Source organism: Callorhinus ursinus, unplaced genomic scaffold, assembly GCF_003265705.2.
Source record: "Callorhinus ursinus isolate GAN/ISIS: 27379988/994484 unplaced genomic scaffold, GSC_fseal_2.0 scaffold10, whole genome shotgun sequence".
NCBI lineage: Eukaryota > Metazoa > Chordata > Mammalia > Carnivora > Otariidae > Callorhinus > Callorhinus ursinus.
Window position 1 is genome coordinate 34971037 of NW_027397072.1, and position 12437 is coordinate 34983473.

Below are 12437 nucleotides of genomic sequence, written 5' to 3' on the forward strand. Positions count from 1 at the left end.
AAAGGTGAAGAGCCAAGATTTTAGACAGGAAGGGGTTATAGAATTTTGGAGCTATAAGGAACTGTGAGGCTCAGCTGCTATGTTCCTTTGTGTCTCCACTGCTGCTGACCTTGTAATAGATCTTACAAAGGGGGAAAGTTGAGAGTGCAAGAAGGAGCATTGTGATAATGTTTATACTAATGGCAGACATACTTGTCTTCAACAAATTGAGACACACACACACCTTAACCCTATCCTAGGCCACCATCACTTTTCACATGGGTTACTACAATAGCCTCTTGCCTGGTCTTATATTTACGCTTATTCTATTCCAGCCCAATTCCACACAGAAACGAAAATGACTTTTTCAAAACAAAAACCTGACTATGTCACTCAGTAGTTTAAACCCCTTTAGTAGCTTTGTGAAAAAAATATATTTATTTGGTCCTCCTGTGATTCATTTTAAGAATGCAGCGTGAAATAGAGTAAAGGGCACTTGAATTGTGAGTCAAGAGTCCTGTGTTTGAGTCTCAGGTATCAAGACTGATTTGGTGACCTTGGGCAAGGTATTTAACTTCTCAAGCTGTTTACTCAAATATAAAATATAGATAGTGTGAGGAAGGGGATATGATAATAAATATGAAAGGTACAATATAAATGCAGGACATTGTTAATAGTTAACCTTGTATTTGTTATGCCCTTTGAAAAATTGTCCTTGTGTCTTATCACAGTATCCAGCAGGTCATGGTAGGATTTTTACAAGCTGAACCACCTTTCATACAACTATCTAAGTTTCACATAATAAAAACCTCAGTCATTGGAGCACCTGGGTGGCTCAGTTGGTTAAGCGTCTGGCTCTTGGTTTTAGCTCAGGTCATGATCTCTGGGTCAGGAGATTGAGCCCCGCATCAGGCTCCACGCTCGGCAGGGAGTCTGCTTCCCCTCTCCCTCTGCCCCCTCCACCTTTCCCCTGCTTGTGCTTGCTCACTCTCTCAGAAATAAATATATCTTTTTAAAAATTTTAAAAAATAATAAGTTTAGAAAAGTTAAGTGACTTGACAAAAGTGAAAGCTGGTTACCATGCCAGTAGTAAAACTGAGTACTATAACCTTGCCATTATAGTCTGATAATCTTTCCACCAGGCTCTGTACCTTCCCGAAATAATTAAGAAGATCATGTGTTTATAAAAATCACATAAATATTTTATCTGTTATTGTAATTTATTTTTTTAAAGATTTTATGTGAGATCAAGAGAGAGAGAGAGAGAGCACAAGCGAGGCAGAGGGGCAAAAGGAGAGGGAGAAGCAGACTCTCCGCAGAGCAGGGAGTCCGAAGTGGGGCTCAATCCCAGGATCCTGAGATCATAACCCCCAGCTGAAGGCAGACACCCAACTGGCTAAGCCACCCAGACTCCCCTCTGACTGTAATTTAAATATATAGCTCATCCTTCAGAAATTAAGAATAGTGTAGAATGGCATGTCCATATAATTTACTGACTTTGTCAGGACCTTTGGGTTACAAGAAATGGCTTGCAAAAAGGGAATTTATTAGGTTACATAATTAGCTAGGAGGAATATTAGAGCATCTCTGAAAATTGAAGGTCCAGGACTTCAGAGATTAGAACTGGATCTCAGGGCAGTCAGAACTCTGTCACTAATGGCTCTAGGTCTTTGTCCTTATAGTTAGTAAACCAAGAAGAAGGAATGGCTGCAGTTTCCTCTTTGGGAAACTTGGGAGGATTCCATTTGGCCTACCTCACATTTCACAACCACCCCTTAGGTAGTATTAGATTAAACCATATGAAATTGCTAATAGTTAATCATATTTTTTTACCAACTAAAAAAACCATTTCGTATGGTTCAGCCTATTAATAGTGTAGGGTGGTAGAGGGGATAACAAGGCATCATTGATTAATGGCTCTGATGGGACTTTGAAAATGATGGAGTTCCACAAAAGAGAAGAGCTGCTGTTCTTCCCACCAGAAGGAGGAAAATAGGAAAGCATTCTGGGCAGACAAAAATAATAGTGACTAGGGATGCCTGGGTGGCTCAGTCGGTTAAGTGTCTGACTGTTGGTTTTGGCTCAGGTCATGAGCTCAGGGTCATGAGATTGAGCCCTGTGTCAGGTTCCACACTCAGCATGGAGTCAGCTTGGGATTCTCCCTCTCCCTTTGCCTCCCCATTCTCCCCCCCCAAATAAATAAATCTTAAAAAAATAATAGTGATGTAATACAACACACAAAGAGTGTGGCTCAGCTAGAGTTTAGCTGGACCACTATGGAAATGGAAAAAAAAAAAAAAACCTCAAATATTAAAAATTCTGAAGTTGGAAATGGAATTGTTCTTACTAGTCCTTAAGCATCTGAGAGTTTGACAGGTCTGCCTTTTATGTAAAAAATGCACCCAAAGCTCTCAGATTGTAACTTTTGTACTCTTCTGTTATATCTTAACATTTATTGGATGTCAGACATGTCCTAGGCACCTTCCTCATAACCTCTTTAAAGATGAAGAAATTGAGGTTCAAAAAAGTAAAATAATTTGCCTGAGATTATACAACTAATTGTTGTTAAAGTCTAAATTGAAGATAATTTTCCTTCCATACCAGTACTTCTGAAAGATTGTCCATGAAACACCTCTAAAGGCAGAAGAGAGTACATATGTATGCCTGAGAGGTTTTTAGGCATATATGAACTTAAATGTAAGTATTGTTTACTGCTCCATAATAAATGGAAATGCTGAAGGTTTTTTTTTTCTTTTAACTCTGAGTTAAATTGTCTTTTTAAGAAGATGGATAGTACATTATCTCTATGAGAAAAATGGCACACTGTGCCTTATTGTGCGAATGACTGATCTGGTTTATATCACTCTGGTGCAAACCATTCTTATGTAAGAATCTGAATTCCCCTCTGAATTTTCCTGCTTATAGTGAATTAGCCAACAACAATTGGAATTTCTGTACTTTTGGGTTATGACTGACCCAACAAACAGTGTACTCTAAAGATACATAGCTTTGGAAGTGGTTTGTAATTGCTATGTTGTAGCTAAACTTTGTTTAGTCTTTTTGTTGTTGTTATTACATACCTAAGGCAGATAAGTATTAGCTATCTACTCTATAGAAACCACACTTTTTTTTTTTCAAGAGGTTGGGACATCAGTGGGTAAGAAAGAACAGCAAGAATATATAGCAGTATTTTGTAGCATTTGGGGAGTATAATAGTAAAGACTGAAATAAAGAGTGCTTTTTCTGATCATTGATGCTGAATGTGAGTGGTTCCTGATCTGATACATAAAGGAAAACTGAAGTGATTTGTACTCCTTATTTTCATAGAGAAGTAGGATAATGATGTGGTGATTAAAAAGGGTGTTTTGGTGGGGTGCCTGGGTGACTCAGTCGGTTGAGCGTCTGACTCAGGTCATGACCTCATGGGTCTTGAGATCTAGGCCCTAGTCAGGTTGCACACTCAGCAGGGAGTCTGCTTGAAGATTCTCTGCCTTTGCCCCACCCCTACTCCCACCCCTGTTTGCTGGTGCGCACACACTCTCTCTCTCAAATAAATCTTTAAAAAAAAAAAAAAAAAGGATGCTTTAGATAGTTTCTTGTCTTGCAAGTTTCTAGAAGTCTTCAAAGTGATATATTTAGAGAACGTTTTGATGAAAAAACCAATTAAGGCGATAGTATAATAATAGGGAAAATTTGATCATGGGGAAAATTTTCATAATTTTAATTATATGTCAGATATATTAACTTTTACTATTTTTAATTCATTCAGATAGCTATGAAAATATTTACAGAAGTTAATCTGTGTAAAAATGGTGGTTTTAGTTTTTTCCTCAATTTTTATCATCTTTTAAAAGACCTGAATAGATCTGATTTGTTGTTAAATTCTTTCTTAAACAGTTCACTTTAAAAAATCCGTATTTTCTTCATTTTATAGATGATAGTATTTCTGCTGCAAGTACATCTGATGTTCAAGATCGCCTCTCAGCTCTTGAGTTACGAGTTCAGCAACAAGAAGATGAAATCACTGTGCTAAAGGCAGCTTTGGCTGATGTTTTGAGGCGTCTTGCAATCTCTGAAGATCATGTAGCCTCAGTGAAAAAATCAGTTCCAAGTAAAGGTATTTGTTATTAAAGTAGGAAGAATCTTCTTTTTGAAACACTTTCTTTGCAGTAATATATAAAACTTGTCTATTTTATCAGTGACATTGAAATTGGGAGTGTAAACTATATTTCTCTTTTGGATTAACTGTGACTATAGTTTTTCATTTTCTTTTTTTTTATTCCCAAGAAATTCCGAAAGCTTACTATTTATTATTTTAAATGGGAATTTTTTTTGTAATACCACTGATTATACTTAAAGGCTTTCATAATATTTGTGTGAATTTAGTATATTCCAATTAGATAACAAATTTACTAATGGCAGGAACTGAATCTTCTTTTTGGGTCTCCCATAGTAATTAGCATTGTATCTTGAACATAGCAGGTAGGCACTCATATGTACTTTTTGAGTCAGTCCTTTTTGAGTCAGTCAGAAATTATAAAAGTCATCAGAATTTAAATAGCCTTATTCCAAGCCTTCATTGGTCATTGGTGAGCAGAATCCTGAAGAATTTAAACTCTGAGACTCATTACCAACCCCCGTACAATGTTAATTTTAACTTCTAGATATTGAGGGTTTTTGCAGGTTGAGAGAAAGTCATTAGGATGCGATTATTCTGAGTTTGGGGCAGATATCCTGTGGCCTTTCCCTGCCTCCAACCACCTAGAAAGAATTTAAAATTCTTTCGTATTAAGCAATTGATTCTATTATTTCATATATCTTGTGATTTTTTTCATAGATTAGGTAAACATAGGCATAATTGTCCCCCATTTTGGCAGTGGGAAAAGTGAGGCTATTTATGAATTCTGTTTCTCAATGTTGAGTTTGTGGTATATATGGTGTGGAGATAGACACATAGATAGCTGAATTGCAGGTCTAGTGTTCACGCTAATCTTGGCTAGCAGTAAGAATTTGGGAATATTCAGCTTACGGGTAATAGTTGAAGCCATAGAAAGAGGATGTAAAATGAGAGTAAGGTTCCTGATTGTTGTGTTGGGAGCTCTAGTATTTCAGCAAAGAAAGAGTGATTCATGTTGCCAGATACTACAAAGAGGATGAATAAAACAAAGAGTGAGAGGTGACCATTGGATTTGGCAATTATGAGATTAATAGAAACCTCCACAAGCAATTGTAGTGGAGTGATAGGATTGCATATCAAATTACAGTATTTTGAGAAGCAGCAGTTGAGCATTGTGGAACTATAGCCACACTTTCAAAAAATTTGCCTGGGAGGGGAAGATGGTAGTAGCTAGAGGAAGATGCTAAATTGAAGGTCAGCTTTAATTTTTATTTTTTAAGATGTTATAGACTCAAGCTCAAAGATATGTTGAGGACAAAGAGGCAGAAAAGAGGAAGATGATATTAGTGGGGGTGTCAGTGGGGAGTAGTAATTGATGAGGCAAGTTTCCTCAGAGTTTGAACAAGGATCATAGAGCAGGTAAGAAACTATTGGCCTTAGAAGACTACCTCTGAGATAGACTGGAAAGAGATAAGCCTGAATGGGCCTACTAAATAATCACAGTTGTTAGGGCTGGCACTTTTCATTCCTTAGCACTCTTCCTCAGGAGACAGTGATGCTCTTTAAGAAGATAAGACTGTTCCTAGGTGGTGAAAAGGGTGAGTTGGAATGATGAGAGAATGGAAGACCATAGACATATGAAAAAGATGCCGAGACACCTTGAAAGCATTGAGGTGGTTCATTCTGCCTGGCTTTGTGGTTCCCATTCTTTTTCTTTTTTATTTTCTTCTTTAACTTATTTTTAATTTTTATTTTTGAAGTATATAGTTGACATTTAATGCTGTTAGTTTCAGGTGTACAGTATCATGATTCAACAATTTTATTTATACTCAGTGCTCACCATGATAAGTGTTGTCACTGTCTGTCACCATACATTATTATATTAGTAACAATATTCCCTATGCTGTACTTTGAGTAAATGAATGGATAAAGAGAATGTGGTATAGATATACAACATGATTCCCATTCTTAGACCTCCCACCCTCAAAGAGGCTAGGCCTGGGTAGTTAATAATGGAGAGTTAGAGAGGTGGCTGGATTGATCTTCTCCATTAGTGGTTAGTAAGATAAATGTGTCAGTGATAGGGGAAAGTTTACCAAAAGACTTAATAGAAACCACTTTGACTGACAATGTTATATTGCAATCTTTAAATTTATTTGAGGACTGCCAAGATCAAGCCAGGCAAAACTTTATTTAGTTATAAATTGATTTTAATAAAGGATTCTGGAGTTGTTAGCGCAGAATGAGGAGCCAGATCAGTTGATGTATGTGGGTTTTACAGGGAAGGTAAACTTATTGTAGAGAAAGAACATGCTTACCATCTATAACTGATGTTATGTACCCTCAGCTTCTGACTCTGTATAAGTACTTTAATTCTGAAAGAGAAAATGATGCAGCGTTTGGTTATTATCCACAATATTTTTGAAAGCTTATTTTAAATAGTTCATATTAGTTTAAAAAATTAAGAATTTTTTACTAGGCTTAAACAACAGCACATTGTAATTTTATGTTGAGAAAAATTTAAACATTTTTTCTGTTTTTTTTTTTTATTTACCAAGGTATTTCAGTAAAAAAATATTTATAGAGAAATTTAAAAACCGCTTTTAAAAATTTTGGTAGGTGATGGTAGTTTGATACACCAGTTACTTAGCACTTACCTGTTTCGGTGTCATAAAATACAAATACAATTAAATATCTGTAGTTCCTATTCTCCAGGAACATACTTTTTGTAAGTTACTCTTTCTAGTATTTTTTTTTTAGTTGTCCTTAGTCATATTCTTTGTCTCTGAAGTGAATTTAGGATCAGTTTTATTTAAGGCTCTTTAATCGAGACTTACCCAGTTCTGGAGTTACAGAGCCACCTGTAGCTGCTGTATTGGAACTTTTTTCCACCACATACTACCAATTCTTAATTCTTATTAATAACTTTATTAATTAGATACCGAGCTCCTTTCCATTATTCTACTTCATAAGTTTACTATGACTGCTATTCTTAAAATGTGCCAACATGGTTACATTCTGACATGGGGTCCATTAGTAATTATTCTTTAAGTTACTTCATTACTTTAGGTCCAGACTTTGAAATGCTATCCATAAAATCGATTAGTGGGGGAGTTGATTATATAATAATTTGGGGAAATATTATTTTAGAGGTGAGCATGAATCATTGTTAAGAATTAATTACTCTAGGGTCGCCTGGGTGGCTCAGTCAGTTAAGCAGCTGCCTTCAGCTCAGGTCATGATCCCAGGGTCCTGGGATCGAGCCCCACGTCAGGCTCCCTGCTCGGCGGGGAGCCTGCTTCTGAACCTTCTCCCTCTGTCTGCCTCTCTGCCTACTTGTGCTCTCTATCTCTCTGTCAAATAAATAAATAAAATCTTTAAAAAAAAAAAAAGAATTAATTACTCTAGTTCCCTTTAGTGGAGAAATTTTCCTGACCAGTTATGTTTTCCAAGATTGATTTTTTTTTTTTTAAAGATTTTATTTATTTGACAGAGAGAGAGCGAGAGCAGGAACACAAGCCAGGGGAGTGGGAGGGGGAGAAGCGGGCTTCCTGCCGAGCAGGGAGCCCGATGTGGGGCTTGATCATGACCTGAGCTGAAGGCAGACTTTTAACGACTGAGCCACCCAGGCCCCCCCCCCCGATTGATATTTAGACATCAAGAGAAATACATATTTAAAGTTTTATAATTTATTATTGGAAATTCTAAACAGCTTTATCTTGGAGTTTATATATAGTACACAGTAGAAATAATTGGAAAAATATTAGGTGATTCTTCACCTTTGACAAATGTATATAACCTAATAGATCAACTATCAGTTTGGTTTTTTTTTTATTTTAGAGAGAGACAGAGAGCAGGGTGAGGAACAGAGGGAGAGGGACAAGCTCATACTCCATGCTGAGCACAGAGCCTGATGCGGGAGTCGATCCCACAACCCTGAGATCATGACATGATCAAGAGTCAGACAGTTAACTGACTGAGCCACCAAGGTGCCCCAGTCAACTGTCAATTTTCATATTAAACAGGATTAATATATTAATTATACAAATATTTGGAAAAAACATTTTAAGCAAACTATTTTCTAATGAAGATTTTTTTATAAAATATTTTTAAAAATTTAAATTATTTTGTGGATATTTTGTATTTTTTTCTATTGAAAAGGTAATTTCCCATACTGTGGAAAATTTTTATCTTATGTGAATTTTTTTAGTCCTCTGTGAAATTAGAATTTATCATAATCACTTTCACATAAATTACTGACAGGACAATAATCACTATCTTACAGCTACATTTTCTAGAGGATTTTTCTTTAGAAGTAAGGCTAAACCCCATGGATAAATAAGTGTGAAACCTTTTTACGAAGCTGTGGTTAAAAGTGTAGTAAGCTTCCTTATTGATAAAGTCAACTAGTTTTATAGATGGTGGTGATATGGAGGGCATGATTTGACTTTAGGTGTGACTAAAACTGTTAATGGTGTGTATGCTGATGGCTTAATGACATTCTACTGTGTCACTTCATAGTAGTATTGCCATTCAGTAAATGCCAAAATCAGAGATACATCTAACTAGTCATTTCAGTATTTTTAGTTCTCTTCTTTTTGTTTATCCTCTCCCATGTGCCAGCAGTATTAAAAGCTAAGCCCTATTTTTTCTTGAGTATATTATGCTAGACGCTTATCTGAGGTAGAAAGTTTTCCTAACAGTTTTTAAGGTAGCCAGTCATTTAAGTTTCTCATATACCTTCTTTTGTTTTGGAGAATTTTTCCTTTTGACGGCCTGTGTTCATAATATATGCAGCAGTTGCAACTAAGTTCCTGCCAAAAGAAAAAAAAATTACCTGTACTTTGGAACAAATGGGAAGGCTCAGGGAACACTTTGGCAGTATTAACTGCCAGGAAGACAAATTCTGTCACAGCTGGTGCCTGGGAAACCCACTAAGACCTCTTGGGGTGACCAAATGAATGTTTTGAGAATACAGCCCAGTGGCATTATGTGAAGACAAGCTGTTAGCATACAATGGTAGACAAGCTGTTAGTATACAATGGTATACAAGCAAAAGAGTCAAATTTATCTGAAGGTGGGAATCACTCATTTTAAACCAGGAAACTGCTGGTAATTCAAAAGTATCAAGCATTGCAAATGCCACTTGAGAAATGAGAGAACCCAGAGGCAAAACTGAGATGTAGAGGATGTCAGTTTTCTAAAAGAAAACAATCCTAATTATGAAGAATCTGGGATAGCATATAGACACAGGTCTGTATCACTGCCTCTTACTCCAAATAATATTTGGGAGAAGACAGAGATTGTCATAAGTTTGCTATAAATGCTGTTGATAAGTAAATTACACTAATCAGGTTGGAAGGTGTGAATTTCCCTGGTGGGCCTTTGGGTAAAATGACTGGTAATTGTAGGAGGAGATGGGAGAGTGTTTTATTAATTTGACAACAGATCAGACTTCTGAGATGCTCTTTGTATATAGAAGTATATGAGTTGATACTGCCTTAGACCAGGCAGCCATCACAGTTTCCAGAGTTCCATTTCTATATGAAGGTCAAATCCTTCTTTGGTCATTTCAACTCAAAATATACTTGTCTATCTGTCTTTCTGTATTTCGTCCTTCCTTCCTTCCTCCCTCCTTCCTTTGCTTCTTCCTTTCTTCCTTCCTTTCTGTAGGCTCCATCCTGGGCTTGAACTCATGACCCTGAGCTCAGGACCTGAGCTATCAAGAGTCAGACGCTTAACCGACTGAACCACCCAGGTGAACCCAGCTCAAAATATATTTTTAAAAAAATTAGTAGCCATTAGGAGTTAAAGTGACTAAAGTACACCTTCCTGTGAGACAAAAGGAGTGGAGCTTGACTATATGAAGAGAGTGGAAGAGGTCTGCAGTTGGAGCTGTGGGGCATATGATAGAGAATCTGAAATAAATAAAAGATTTTGAATTATCAACTAGAGTTCTTCCTCCATAGACTACCTTTACCCTTCTCCTGATCACATATTTTCTCATTATTTATAAAGCTCAAACTATTTCCTGAAAATACTTCCACTTTTGTCTCTTCTTGGAATTGCTTAAAAAGTTTTTTGTGGAGGCGCCTGGGTGGCTCAGTCGCTAAGCGTCTGCCTTCGGCTCAGGTCACGATCCCAGGGTCCTGGGATCAAGCTCCGCATTGGGCTCCCTGCTCAGCAGGAAGCCTGCTTCTCCCTCTCCCATTCCCCCTGCTTGTGTTCCCTCTCTCGCTGTGTTTCTCTGTCATATAAATATATAAAATCTTTAAAAAAAAAAAAAGTGTTTTGTGTGTCTGTTTTGATATGTATATTTGATGTTCCTGCTAGACTGTAAACTATTTGAAGGTGGGACAGTTTTCTTACTAACATAACTACTCTTGGGATAACTCAATAAGAACATGTTAAATTGAATGTGGGAAGAAGAAAGTTTTAGGGGCTCCTGGGTGGCTCAGAGGGTTAAGCATCTGCCTTCAGCTCAGGTCATGATCCCAGGGTCCTGGGATCAGGCCCCACGTCGGCTTTCTGCTCATTGGGGAGTCTGCTTCTCCCTCTGCCTCTGCCCCTCCTCTGCTTGTGCTTTCTCACTCTCTTTCTCGCTCTCTCTCTCTCCCTTAAAAACTAAAATCTTAAAAAGAAGAAAGTTTTAGAAGTAGGAAATTGTGGTTAAAAAAAATGCTTTAGAGGGGGATTGGGATAGATGCAGGAACAAGAGGTTCTTATGGATGAGGGTAGTCAGGATTTTAGAATTTGAGATTTTGAAGATTTTATTTATTTGGGGGGGAGCAGTGGTCAAGGGAGAGGAGGCAGAAAGAAACCCGAGCAGACTCCATGCCAAGCACAGAGCCCTACGTGGGGCCCAGTCTCATGACCCTGAAATCATGACCTGAGCTGAAACCAAGAGTCGGATGGTTAACCAACTGAGCCACCCAGGTGCCCCTAGATTTTGAGATTTGGAATATGTAGCAGTTTCTAGTGATAACTTTACTGTGTGAGTCTAGAGTATAGTGAAGTTCATTAGTATTTAGGAATTGTCAGGCTTAAGTTATTAGAAAGGTCATATGCTCGGGTCTGCCATCAGGAATATAAACTGTATGGTTAGTATTCTCATATCATAAAATATAAAAATTATTGTTGGCTTTTAACTGGCACTGTGATGGTTTCTGCTGTGATTAAAACTAAATCAGTACCTTCCTGGTTTATAGACTTTTAGCCTAAATTTCTCTTTATTTCAGCTGGTTTGCTGCTCAGAATTAGAATTTCTTTTACTTTTGGACCTTTGGTTACTAGAGGTTACTGTTGCTTCCAGTCTTGTAGGCTACTCTTTGAGATTATGGCTCAAACTTTATAATGCCCAAGCCCTGGAGGAGAGCAGGTGTGTGTGTGTGTGTGTGTGTGTGTGTGTGTGTGTGTGTGTGTGTGTGTGTGTGTGTGTGTGTGTGTGTGTCTGTGTGTCTGTGTGTGTGTCTGTGTGTGTCTCTGTGTGTGTGTGTCTGTGTGTGTGTGTGTGTGTGTCTCTCTCTAATGGTGCATTCCAGCCCTGGAGGAGAGCAGGGGTGTGTGTGTGTGTGTGTCTGTGTCTGTGTCTGTGTCTGTGTCTGTGTCTGTGTCTGTGTCTGTGTCTCTCTCTAATGGTGCATTCCAGCCCTGGAGGAGAGCAGGGGTGTGTGTGTGTGTGTGTCTGTGTCTGTGTCTCTCTCTAATGGTGCATTCCAGCCCTGGAGGAGAGGAGGGGTGTGTGTGTGTCTGTGTGTCTGTGTCTCTTTCTAATGGTGCATTCCAGTCATGGATTTGTGTAACTGCAGTAATCATTTTTATGTTCCATTCTTCCAGTTCCTGATTTTCAAAGAATACACTTTAGACTTCTCAACTGAAAAACAAGCATTCACCCACAGTTCCTTTTTGGTTTTTTGCCTCTGCTTTACTTAATGCATTGCCTCTACCTTGGGAGATCATTCACTCTTTCATCCAAATACTAAGGATTCCCAGTACCAAGAGCTATCTCAAATTAAACTATAGGATTGAAAGGGACCATGAAAATCTTCTTTTGGCCTTTTCTTCCTATTTTTATTAGTATCTGGGGACCTTGTGATTTAGTACTATTACCTACTTAGAATTTCCTTTTCCCATACTCCCCCTGGTAAATTCCTATCTGTTACCCTGACACAGCTTAAAATGTCACTCTACGTTAGGCAGAATTCTTTCTTTCTACTTACTTATTATTCCTTCTGCCTGGACTCACATTTTCATTTCACTGCCTACTACAATAGAACTCTGAGCATGTTAATAATCTCTCCAATTTCTTCAGTAAAATTAGGATGATAATAGTAAATCCCTC

At 37.7% G+C, this 12437-nt stretch overlaps 1 protein-coding gene across 2 annotated transcripts in view; it reads left to right on the forward strand.

Annotated features, from left to right (window-relative positions):
* The window catches only part of EML4 (EMAP like 4), a 147301-nt gene that overhangs the window by 56755 nt on the left and 78109 nt on the right, over positions 1–12437 (forward strand). For both annotated transcript variants that reach the window (XM_025868128.2, XM_025868129.2), the window contains exon 2: positions 3914–4096. In XM_025868128.2, the coding sequence (XP_025723913.1) occupies positions 3914–4096 (183 nt within the window). The remainder of the gene's footprint in view (positions 1–3913; positions 4097–12437) is intronic.